This window comes from Teleopsis dalmanni, chromosome 1 (genome assembly GCF_002237135.1).
Source record: "Teleopsis dalmanni isolate 2A chromosome 1, ASM223713v2, whole genome shotgun sequence".
Classification (NCBI taxonomy): Eukaryota; Metazoa; Arthropoda; class Insecta; order Diptera; family Diopsidae; genus Teleopsis; species Teleopsis dalmanni.
Window position 1 is genome coordinate 40,365,248 of NC_051846.1, and position 13,913 is coordinate 40,379,160.

Sequence of the window (13,913 nt, forward strand, 5' to 3'; positions counted from 1 at the left end):
AATATAGCATATACTTATAAAAAGTGTTAAGTATATTTATAAGGAATATTTTGAAAAATTTATTATCTTTCTGATTTATTTCAACAATAAATATAAAAACTTTATTTCATTAAATTTTTACTTAAAATCTAATGTAAATTATTTCAAATGTGAAAATATTTAAACAAGAAACAACATTGCAAGTATAGTAACATAGCTTTTACATATTTCCATCCCATTTCTCAGGCATACCTAGTTCACTACCACACTTGGGGTTGTCATCCATGCCACAGGGATAAAAGTGTGGCCAGTTCTTTATATAACGATAAACATTTGCACCTGGACTCTTGCTTGATTTTGTCTGCAAAAAAGTAGAGATATAAATTTAAAATAAAGGTTAATAAATCAGACAGACAAGGTTATACCTGATTTTGTGCTACTAATTTATAAGCCAAGTCAATGTATTGACTTGTTTTTGCATGAGCCAATAGAAATTGTGTGGCTTCCAATTGCTTATCACTTGGTATGTAGCGACCATAGTCACCCATAAACGTCACAGCCAAGGTATCATTTGCATAAGTATTGGCGTAATCCCAGCCACGTCCCACATAAATATTGCCATCGTCACCGACCTTTTATGGAAAAACATTACAATTCATTAATGCTGAATAAAAAAGTACGTGATCAAATGGCAATTAAGTTGACTCACATAAAAGTTTGCCTGTATATCTGGTAAATTCTTTTCAGCAATTGCTGAATCTTGTATAGTGCGCATTTTAATGGAGCATTTATATATATTTAAACAAGGTACTGACTGTACACCGATGTGTGTTATGAGTACATATGGTATGGGATGTTTCAACGGTATCGTTAGTTTTTTAGCCAATTCTGAAGCACCCCATTGTATACGATCAACTATTAGATGTCCATTTCCTAAATTCGGAACTAAGATACTTAAAAATAATAATAAAATCAAATGGTTGATAGATTAAAATGTAACGATGTTAATAAAATAAAAAAGTGAATCGTATTTCATGAGTAGAATAATATAAATTATAACTTTCGATTTTTTAATACTTACAAGTTCCATGTTCATAATTGTTCCCAAATAATATTGGTCCCGTCTCTTTTTTTCCAGTTGCATTAAAATACACAACCACACTGGCAATGATCAATATGATCAATAAAACTATTAGCAGGATAAGTAGTTTTGATGTGATAGTCAATTTTTGTGTGATGGAGGTACTACTAGCATTCCTGTTCTGATTGATTCCTAAAATTATTAAATTACAATCCGTTATACGTTTTATGATATATTTATTATAAATGTCTTTTAATTAATTTATTAACAGTTTTTGAATTAAAACTGTACTTAATTAAGTACAATTGACTAAATAAAATTTATATTTTATATTTCTCTTTATATCTTTTATTCATTGTTCATTGTTAAATAATACAATTAAGACGTGAAACATACCAATATTTCACGTCTTAATTGCGGTTGTGGTATCTTACTCTAGTTCACCAACTTACGTGTTCCGCATCGCAAAATTTTTCCTATCTAAGAAAATTTTATATGGTAATAGTATTTATTATGACGAAAACCAAAAAATATTTTTATTTAGATCATAATTAATATGAAAACGTCATAATTGATATCAATACAATATTAAGTTTCTATTAAGATATAGTACAAGTAGTAGCCTGTGTCGCAAAAATATTGGTTCACTTAGAATCTGAAATTAGGTCAATTGTGATACCACAGTTTATAAGCTCGATCTAAACGGTCTAAGGAACTAAGGTATAGATAGATTTATTTTGTACAAGACACTTTGTCTTTTTAATAAAAGTCAATATCTTTAACGCCTATGGTAGTGATATCAGATAGACATTAAAACAATGGAGCTTCAGAGTGAATGGGAGTCTTCTGGTAAGACCCAAGCAATGACAGAGTAATTCATAGAGTAGAGTAGAGTTGTTCGTGTGATCTATAGTTAAAATAGAAGTTTTTGAAAGGAGCCATTAATGCATCTGCGTGCGACGAGCAAGACTAATCAGTTGTTTAGTTATTTTCTGATCATGGGCGGACCATGTCATACCTGTGTTCTTCGGGCCATTTATGGCTATACATAGACAAAATTTTGCGATTTTTCTACTGAACTTTTGAATAATGTTCAATAGACAAAATTTTGCGATTTTTCTACTGAACTTTTGAATAATGTTCAAATTTTCAAAAAAAATTTCGAAGGTGTTCATTTGCATTTATTTCACTCTTTCATTATTCTTTATTACATCTATAAACTAAACATATTACCTAGATACAAGAATTATTTATATAAACTTCTAACTGCTAAAACTAATAACTTAACTATCCTAGTGTTACTAAATATATGTTTGTGGCTGTAGTTTTCTCTGAAACCCAGCGGAACTCAGCGGAATAGTGGGATAGATTAAGTTTTTGCTCTCTTTTTATTTCTTAAAGTTTCTTCCAAGGAGTACTTCAAACTTGGAAAAATGTTTTTTCATGGAGACATTGTTTTTCTCGCATATTATGACATAAAATTATAGATGAAGTCTGCATACAAAATTTACTAATGAAATAATGTATTAGGAAAGAGGTTATTATTGAAAATAATTGGAGATAGTCAAGGATACCATTATTATGACCGTGCGAATTGAAATTAGTGCTTTGATTAGTACTTGCTTAGAATTGTTGTAATCAAAATCAAAAATATGTTCCAATATATAACCTTATTGTATTCTGAAAAGGATTCAGTTTATTCAAAAAGTAAAAATATAAGAAAACTTTATGGCAAATGATTAAGCTTTTAATATTCTATTGCTAATTTCATAACAAGAAACCCGTCTTGTGTCATATTTAGTGATGAATATTTATGAAACAAATATTTAGTGAACGTTAGTTGCAGGATAATAACAAATATTTTCTGAATAGATACTTAAAATAAAGGACACAACAAATTACCAAAACGGATTAAAGTAAAGCTATATCATTATTAAATAATAGGCTATGAACCGGGGCTTGAAAGATTTATTGTGTTGCTGAATGCCGAACTAAAAGAATTCTAGAGTATTTATAAATCTCGTAATTACTGTGAGCTTAATTTCATCTATTTATTTTGGGACCAAAGTGAACTTAATAATTTTCAAACTAATAATTTTCTAGCACTTCTTTGCATTAAACTATTGTTTAAATTTTTTTATAAGATTAAATTTTGAATACGTATATTATTTATACTTTTGTTTATTAAAGTTACCAATAAAATCTTAATAAATTTAATTAAATTTAATTAGAATTGCTAAAAAAATCAATTTAATTTAAGATTACAAGTTGGTTATGATATTAAATTTATTGCATAAAATTGATTAAATATTTCTTTAATGTTTATTAATACTAAATTACTGATTTTTATGATAACGTATATGGTAAATACTTCATTTTTATCGTAAGTTTGTTTAAAAGCATATAAATAAATTTAATTCCAACAGATGTTCATAAAATCGAAAATAACTCAAAAGTTTATATATAAAATATATATGTATATACATGCTATGTTTAACTTTATTTAAACCAAAATCTTGGAGAAACACTCCAAGTTAGATATTTATAATTTTGTTGTCAGTATGTATATGTTACTTCGATTTATTTTAAATTTCAGTGTCCTTCTTAATGTTCCTGCTTACCCTACCTGCTTGCAAGTAACTTCCTCAGAAAATTTAATTAAATTAAGATACTTTTGCAATCAAAAAATATTATTTTAAAACTTAAGATAAAAGTCAGAAAGCAATGAACTTTTTAACAAAGCAATTCAAAAGGAATTCAGAAATAATTACAATAATTAATCATGCAACAATTAAATCCAATAATTGCGGAACGTGGTTTGTGTGTTGCATTTACACAGTTTTTAAAATTCATAATTCGTATTGCAGTTAATATTGAACAACTTAATATTAGTAGAGCGAAAGTGTGATTTTTAAAATGTCAGAATATAGTAAAAAAATATTTTTGATTTCAAAAGCACTCACATGATTGAGTAACAATAACTGACTACAGTACTTAGTAGCTTATTCAATATAATTAGACTAAAATTAAATTCATCAACTACTGTAGCTGGGGACTGTAGCTTAGTCATGCAAATCTTTCTCAAATGTTGAAACATAGATATCAAACATGATGATGATGATGATCGTTTGAAAGCAACAATAACCTTAATATTTGAAATATTAATGTATGCACATGTGCTAACTCAAACTATTGAAAATCAATTGCTTTTACTTTATACAGATTTAAGGAATATAAGTTGAAATACTATCACTATCATGCATTCAAGTGCTATGGTGTAGCATTTTATTCTAAAATTAATTGCATGTCTACCAAAAAGCATTGGGTAAATAAAATTCATAAGGCTACTAATTCATTTATAAAAATTAATTTGTTTTTGCTGAAAAATCAGTAAATAAGTCATTTAAGATATAAATTGCATGTAAACAATGTGGGATAAATTAAAAATTTTTTTGCAAAAATGTGTTTTGCTAATAAAACTACACTTTCTTTTATGGTCAATTTTTTATAACTGCAAAAATTGATCTTAGGTTCTAACAACAGAACATTGACACGATAGTTCAGGTCACACTAACTTTTTGTAACCAATAGGTTTTTCTTGTTTTTAAATCTGATGTATTGACTCACAAAAACAAAATTACATTCATTTTATAATATTTTAAACAAATTCTAACATAGTCAAAAAAATATTGTATTGGTAAATATTTATTGAGCAGACCTAATTTTTTATAGCAATTTTATCCAAATTTTTTACAATACTTATATACTCTTGTAGATTAAACTTCAGTTAAAAAAAATTTCTTATATAATCTTATTTAAGTATTTATTTTCTTTTACTGCATTTTTAGAGAAATACTTGTTTATTTTTATATCAAAATACTTATTTTATTTAATATTAAATAAACACAAAAACAAGATTAACGTTAGTTTTGTCGTAGAAATAATACTGTTTATTTAGAGTTTTTAATCACTTAAATCTTATTACAAAAAATGTTTATACTCGTATAAAATCTTATATTCAAATTAATCTATTCTAATAAATTTTCAAAGATTCCATATATATAATATAGTTATAAAGTTATATAGTTAAAAATTCGAATTTGGATCACTAGCTCATAGGCCATCCTTCAAGTTATAACTTATCGAAAGTATTTCTCAGAATGCTTGTAATATATAGTTTTATTTTAATTTTAACTAAATAGATGGATCAATAAGTCTTAAGTCTTTTAAAAAAATTGGAAAATGCATTTAGATCTTCACTTATAAATATCTAGGGTAAATTCTGCGAATTGTGAGGAGTTGTTATAAAAAAGTTTACCACATCGAAAGAAATTAAATCCCGAGACTAACCATTGAGTTGGAAAAACATTACGTGAATAAAGTAGCGACATGTCGGTATGTCACCTATATTGTGGAAACCGAGATAAAGATGTGGATATATGAAGTTAGGTAAACCGTAAACCGTGAACATTACAACAGTATTAGATTGAGAAATATAATGTCACACTGTTGACATAAGCAAAATTTCATTAGTCAAGAACAAAATTTAAAAGAATAGTTTAAAATTAAGTATCATAAAGTAGATGTGTGCTCTGACTATTGCATTTCTGACTATAGTTTTAAATATTTACCCCGGCTTTGTGTTACTAAAATCACTTTTTTACATACACAGATGACTAAGTTAAACTTGCTCATTTTATCAAAAATTGTGCTAATTTTATCAAAAATATATATATGAAGTGTATATACAGTTAATTCTTCCGTGACTTTTATATTGCATTATAAACTCTTAGACAAGTTTAATAAGTTGTCATGTCACATGTATAATGTGTATATATTATATTCGTATATATAGTATATTACAAGTTCTTCGATAATTTATGTACTATATTTTAAACACCTTGATAAGTACAATATGTTTTTGGTAATCGTTTAAAAATTAATATTAATATTTTCAATCTTTAGGCCAGATATAACTTCAAAAAGAGTAAAAAAAAGTATCCGTAATTTATAATTGGAGTTCAATATTATTTATTGACTAAAAAACTTTTTTAATTGAAAAGAAATAAATAAATTTACAGCATATGGCCTAGGTATCAGGCAATTATTCGCGACAATGATCTTTCTTTACAAATTATTGAGACATTAGTTTGTTTAATAACCATTGGGTGCTTGAGTTGGAATGGTTCGAACTTCATTAAGTATCTTAATTTGAGTGAAATTAGGACATGTTACTTTAATTGGGCGTTTATTATGAAATTTTTACAGTTCATGCATTTATTACAATTTTTTTTTAGAACTATATCTTTCTATTTATTAATTATTTTATGACAAAACGATTTTAATAAAAGTGCTTTTTTTCAGGCTTATATATCAAATTTTTTTAATATTGATGAAAAATAAAAATTAAGAAAAAAACTCAAAATTTATTTTACAATAATTTTTATTTTATAAATATTTCGCCTGAAATAAGATTGAAAAAAAACTTTTGTTATATCTTTCTAATATTATAAACAGTGGTAAAATATACTACTATATTTCTTCTGTAAGATGGTGTCTTTGTGTTGTGGTACCATTTAGGATTTTATCGCGATCTGTTAACCAGTGTTTTTACTTCAATTATTTTTACAATTATAATTTTGAGTGCACTACGATGGCAGTAAGTCAATAGAGACCAAGCGTCATTTCAATGCAATTGCAATCGTAAAAAAAAATCGCTAAAGAACAATTGGTTCAAGCATTAGTAAATTATTAGTAGCATTATTATACTCGATGGAGTCTACTCTTAAGTCAAAAAAATGTTTTTTGATTAATTAATTTTTTAAATTTAATTAATTTAAATTAATTAGGGATAATTAAAATAATTACATATACTCATTATACAGAATATTAATTTTTTTTAAATTAAAAAAAAATTTTTTGTATCTCTAAATTTATTAATATAAATAGAAATACATACTTAACAATTTACAGCTATAATGCAAATAAAATTAATACTGAAATATAAGTATGAAGAAGACAAGAATTTATAGTACATACCATATTCTATAATTATCTCAGCTTATTAGATTTTTGACTTATAAAATAATAAATTTAATTCCTCTTCATTATTATCTTAATGAATCATGTACAGAATTAATTATTTTAGCAGATTCTTATCTCATATTTTTACTTTTAAAACCATATATTTGCATTATTAAAGATTAACTGAATCATTTTGTGGTGCAAAATGTAAAATTTCCTAACCAAAATTGATAACTCAGTGTAAAATAGCAAATTTCTTCTATAGAAATACGTACTTTTCAGTGATGTTACGGCTGTTTTCGAACTAGTTTCCGGCGAATTCCATCGATGACGTTTACGCGTTTTTTCTGAGTTTACTTTTAGTAGCAATTTCATACTAAATAAATTTTTTTTAATTTTTTACTATAAATTTTATGTAATTACGTATATAACTGCTAATTTATATTGAATAATTGTGGTCACTGCTTTGTAGATCTAAATACACCGCCTTTAAATTTTTAAGTTTGTTTATAAGCATTTAAGTTCGTTTGGATCATATCATTATTTATTATATTTACACATAAATTTGTTGCAATATTTATTTTTCGTTATGTACACAATTTTTGCACTTTCGTTATATTATTAATATATATTTTCTTATCGCGAAAGCATGGCGTCAGTCTTTACAAGACTCAAGACAGACAAATACTCTACGTACAATGAATCGAATTGACTGAACTAAAAACATAAAAATTCTAACTGCTGTGAGTAAGCTTGTGACGTCATAACATTAGCGTTTGTCATTTGTGACTGATATATTCATACAAGTATCTCACTACAAAAATAGACAACCGAAGCGTGTATTTCCGTTCAACTTTCATTTCATGTGTTGAAAAATTATTAAATTTTTATATATTTTACATACGAAAAAAATTATTTCACATAAATGTTATACTTCTGTGTTAGCAATTAATTATACATTAATTTTTTAATCATATTTTTTTTTAAATAATTTTCATTTATACTGAAAACCACTAAAATTTCATTATCGCTTTTGAAGAGTTTAGACGTTGTTTATCGGGCTTCAACAGAAGTTGTACTAAACTTAAACGTTAATTTTATACAAACTTTACTCATTTTATTGACATTTTTTTCTTTCTTTTGATTCCATTTTTGGCTTTGTATTGATCACTGTCTGCAAAGACCTTTACGATTATTTAGCGAATGTGGGCTTAGCCGTCCACGCGTGCGACTTTCTACCGTTCACGTCAGACTGTCCACTGACTATTCTGGGCACTGCATTATTATCCGCGAGAGCTTGTATACTAACAATGTAGCTTCGCTAAATATAAATTCCGGTATTATTATATCTTAATTGGTTAATAATACAGCGCTTATTTTTCAGCTTAGGGGGTTACCTTTACTTGACAGTTTTCATGCCTCACTCATTGTGTTGCTAATTTGCTTAAACGTTTCTGAGCACTCGCGATTTTTTAAAACAAATCAAAATTAAGGTAAATTATAAAAGTTGTTTGAATAATAAAATAAAAATTTTTTTCATCAATTATATGTGAAGGCACAAAAAAATAAAATTATAAATTGCTATAAATCAGATTTTAAATTAATTACGTTTATATCTGCGATTCTACTACGTGACGATAGAATGAACCAACCGTCAGAGTAAACAACCGATCAAGCGAATTACCTCACATTCACATACCCAGAAACGTTTATTGGTGTGAACACAATGCAATGTATGTACTGTATCTCAAAACTCTTGAAATACTTTGTGAAATTCACAATGATATTGCAGTTTACTTAAGTCCATGTATTTACACAAATAAGAAAAAGTGTGAACTTTAATTATAATTTTGAAAATTTAAATTTTAATTTTGAATTCAAAAATTATTATATGTATATCTTTAAAGGTATACATATATTAAGGTATGAACTTGCGAAATATTTATTTATTTATTTCAGAGTCAACACTAAAATTAATTTTAAAGATAAAAAAGAATAAGGAACTGGACTACTAGGTCCTTCATTCTTAAACGAAATATATTTGTTAGGTCAGCGATAACATGAACGAAATATTAAAGTTTCCAAAAATTTTTAATATATTTTTCAACCTTAAATTTTGTCAATTATATGTATATATTGAAATTATATTAATTATGTCTTGTAAAAGAATGCCATACTGTGATAACACAAAACCTTTTTCTTTTGATAATGTCATTTTTTCTTCTACATTCTTACTCATAGTTCATATAAAAATTTCATACAAATAAATTTTGTGTCCCTGTTTTTAAATAATCTACAGTTATTATTTTATAGGTAGGGCGAAAGACCTAATAGTCCAGTTCCTTAGTCTTAGTAAAGTATAAATTAATTTTAGTGTTAACTCACAAGTAAATAATTAAATAAATAAAATTTTTTATGAATATAACGAAAACACAGAAGTTATGACCTTTTCTGCTATATTTACAATGAATAGATTCAAAATTTTCTGTGGTGATTTGAAAACTTTAGAGCATGTGGACATCACTTCCTATTAGAACTAACTTCGCCGTAGAATAGAAAATTTTTCTAGTGATTAGAAGAGTTTGATAAAATCTGTAGTGGTATAGCCAAAATAGAATTCTACCCACGAATTTTGAAATTACTATTATAATGTTCAATGATTGATTAAATGAATAAAAAAGAAGAATTGAATATTTTTTTCTTCTATATGAAGTAGGAAAATAAGAAAGAGCAGTTATAAATTGATTGTTAGAAATACTAGATGGATAATTTGTCAATTTTTTAGATTTAGCAGTAAAAATTATTTGTTGATTAACCAAAAATAAATAAAAAAATGTTAATTAAGTATAAAAGGCGTATAAGTAAAGTGTGACAAGTTAGTTTAACAATGTAAGTTTATAATTTTGTTATTAATTTTTTGAGTTGTTACGTCGAAATTTATATTAAAGTCTGTTTTGTTTTTTAAGAATGTTAACTTTTATTTCGTGCGTTATTTTTTAGTATAATTCTATACGTATTTCGGCAAATTCGCTTTTGCCTTCATCAGGAGGATTCCTAATATTAAAAACATCTATGCAACTTACAAGCTATTTATACTTATTACAGGTCTTATAATTTAAATCTAATTGGTAGGGTTATTGTTGTTTTTGTCCTTGAGGGTGTTAGGTAAAAAATGGTGGGATGGGTTAGTTTTTGTTGTTCAGGCTTAATCATGCGTAGGTAGTTCGGTCAACTGGTTGGATTTGTTTTTTGGGATGTATTTGAAAAGCCATGATGATACGTTTCCCTTATCGCCGTTGAGTAACGGTGTTGCCTGATGTTTGTGTATTTCGATGCTCTCTGCCGTTTCTAATTTCCAGGTATCCCTTACGTTTTTAATTATTTGGGCATTCTCTTTGTTGATGTGGTGTTTTTCCGTTATTATATGTCTGGCGACATTTGATTTTATGTGAGGGTTTATTTTTTTCGGTGCTTCCCTCGCTTCTTTTAGGTGTTCTTCGAGCCTTACCGATAAGGGTCTTTTTGTTTGTCCGATGTACACTTTGTTGCAGGAGCCGCAGTTGATCTTGTATACCCCGCATTTTTCTAAGGAGTCGATTGGGTCTTTTGTGGATGGTAATAAACTTTCGAGTTGGTGTGGTCTACTGGAGTAAACTAGGTCGATATTGAATTTTTTCAATTTGGTTTTAAGACCTTTGGAGACGGTGTTGTTATACACTACGGCGACCCTTCTTTGTTTTGGCTTCTCTGTTGTTAAGGTCGTCATGTTTCTGGAATACAGTTGCCTGCGTTTCTTTTTTATAATTCTGTCGATGGTGTTGTGGGAGTATCCGTTGATGTCCGCTATTTCCTTGATGTGTGTGGTTTCCTCATTGATAGCTGCTTGTGTACACAGAATGCTAACATTACCCCTTACACAAGCAGCTATCAATGAGGAAACCACACACATCAAGGAAAGGGGTAAGGGGTAATGTTAGCATTCTGTGTACACAAGCAGCTATCAATGAGGAAACCACACACATCAAGGAAATAGCGGACATCAACGGATACTCCCACAACACCATCGACAGAATTATAAAAAAGAAACGCAGGCAACTATATTCCAGAAACATGACGACCTTAACAACAGAGAAGCCAAAACAAAGAAGGGTCGCCGTAGTGTATAACAACACCGTCTCCAAAGGTCTTAAAACCAAATTGAAAAAATTCAATATCGACCTAGTTTACTCCAGTAGACCACACCAACTCGAAAGTTTATTACCATCCACAAAAGGCCCAATCGACTCCTTAGAAAAATGCGGGGTATACAAGATCAACTGCGGCTCCTGCAACAAAGTGTACATCGGACAAACAAAAAGACCCTTATCGGTAAGGCTCGAAGAACACCTAAAAGAAGCGAGGGAAGCACCGAAAAAAATAAACCCTCACATAAAATCAAATGTCGCCAGACATATAATAACGGAAAAACACCACATCAACAAAGAGAATGCCCAAATAATTAAAAACGTAAGGGATACCTGGAAATTAAAAACGGCAGAGAGCATCGAAATACACAAACATCAGGCAACACCGTTACTCAACGGCGATAAGGGAAACGTATCATCATGGCTTTTCAAATACATCCCAAAAAACAAATCCAACCAGTTGACCGAACTACCTACGCATGATTAAGCCTGAACAACAAAAACTAACCCATCCCACCATTTTTTACCTAACACCCTCAAGGACAAAAACAACAATAACCCTACCAATTAGATTTAAATTATAAGACCTGTAATAAGTATAAATAGCTTGTAAGTTGCATAGATGTTTTTAATATTAGGAATCCTCCTGATGAAGGCAAAAGCGAATTTGCCGAAATACGTATAGAATTATACTAAAAAATAACGCACGAAATAAAAGTTAACATTCTTAAAAAACAAAACAGACTTTAATGTAAGTTTGTCTAAAGTAAAGGCGCACTAGTCGGTTCCATTCTATACAATATCATACCTGATATTAATCCACAGATAAGATTTCCCAACAATAAGTGTATTAGTTGGTTACATGGCCAATATAACAAAAACACATTATGTACTCTGTAATACTGCCATAAATAACATGTGAAAAAAGATTATTTAGTAAAAGTACGGAGTTAGGTATAAAACAATTCATGGAGTTGTTTTTATATTTACTTACAATATTAAAGTAGGTATACTCCTCTCTAGAAGTGATTTCTTACAAAACAGCAAAGATGGCTTAAAATGAATATATTTTGGCAGTCCTCAAAACTTATTTAATCCAATTTAAACAAGAATGACACCTATAAGTTGCTTCAACTAAAGAGAAATCTACTCGATACTACGGTATCTGTGTTAACTGGTTTCTGCGTGTTAGAAAGATTCAGATTTGGCCTATATTATACTACTATTGCATTTCTATAAAAGAATAGAAAACTTTATTATATGTATCAGAACCGATCTTGATTAGTAAAAATTTAGTAAATTTAAAAAAGGAACCCAATTACCAATTTTTTACTAATTATGGATTTGTCAATGTACTAGGTCTAGTATATGAACAATATTTTATCCGTGGTAACTGAACGGGGTTTGATATGCAAGTACTGTCTTACTGTCTTTTAAATACCATTTAATTTCTTGAAATAATTAAATAGTAAAATTTTTAATTTATCGGATATAATTTAATAGATATAGTATAGAATTTAATAAACGTAATGAGTCCTCTAAACTGTGTTTTGCGTTCTAGTGGTATTGTAAGCATTAAAAAAGCAACTTTTTTCATATGGGTGAAGTTACTTCAACAATCCAGAAAACTTATCTACATTTTACGATGCAGATGCGAAGCAGTAAATAACAAAAAGAAAAAGCAAGAATATGAAAAGTTTGAAGAATTTTTTTCATTAATAGTTGGTAGCAATTAACTAATTCATTAATTTAAAAGTTGAGTTCAAGCACCAAACAGTTTTTTAAAGGAACCAGTTTTAAGAGTTTACATCGTGATAATTTTATGATTTTTATCATTCACATTAAATAAATGGTTTGTATCGAATTTTATAAAATTCTTAATATTTTTTTGGAATATATTAAAATTATTTAATCTATACTTTCAAAAATAAAATTATTGAATATTTTCTAAAACTACTTGATTTTCTCCAGCTGCTATGAATACTAATTAGTTGGTGTTTTATACATAACTCTTATAAAAGTTTAGAAAATATGATCTTAAGTGATGTTATTGGCAGTGCACCAAAAATCTTTTGGCCTTTACAAGCGGGTTTAATCGGCTCCTTTAGAAATTTTAATGCAACTTAGATGAACTAGAGATAAAGATAAAAAGAATCAAAAGAATAAATATATTTAAATCCCTTTATAATCAAGTAAAAATGATAGTTTTTATGTGTAAGACCACATTTTATTTTTTTTGATTCTTTTTTGACTTAAGACGAAGTCTTAATATTTATATTATCAGCAATATTTGGAACTGCTAACTTTTTGTAAGTTTATAAATTATTTTTTTATGCACACAAAATTACATTATTGTATTAGTTGTAACAATTATTTTAATAGACATTAATAATTTATAACACTTTAATTTTATTGTTATGACTCTTTTGTGTTTCATGACGTCTTTTAGCCAAAAAAAACCTAATTAAATCAAAACTTTTTTCGCATAATAATTTAGATTTTCATCTAAAATAAATTAAAGTAAAACCTATAAATTATTTCATTTGAAACCAACCCATTTTTGAAAGTTAAGTATAATTTCGACTTTAGAAACTGTCACGTACTTTTAATTAAATATGTACTATTAATTACAAATTTTATATAAA

General features: G+C 27.6%; 1 protein-coding gene across 2 annotated transcripts in view; it reads right to left on the reverse strand.

Annotated features, from left to right (window-relative positions):
- Positions 1–141: 141 nt before the first annotated feature.
- LOC119670952 (peptidoglycan-recognition protein LA-like) overlaps positions 142–13,913 on the reverse strand; it is a 17,654-nt gene continuing 3,882 nt past the window's right edge. Inside the window, exons 1-5 of one of the 2 annotated variants that reach the window (XM_038081410.1) lie at positions 7,360–8,383; positions 1,061–1,252; positions 689–924; positions 405–611; positions 142–340 (exon numbers count right to left, since the gene is read on the reverse strand). In XM_038081410.1, coding sequence (XP_037937338.1) covers positions 200–340; positions 405–611; positions 689–924; positions 1,061–1,252; positions 7,360–7,459 — 876 coding nt within the window. In that variant the 5' untranslated portion in view covers positions 7,460–8,383 and the 3' untranslated portion in view covers positions 142–199. Of the gene's footprint in view, positions 341–404; positions 612–688; positions 925–1,060; positions 1,253–7,359; positions 8,384–13,913 lie in introns of those variants that run through there. The other variant, XM_038081409.1, reaches the window with a different exon arrangement.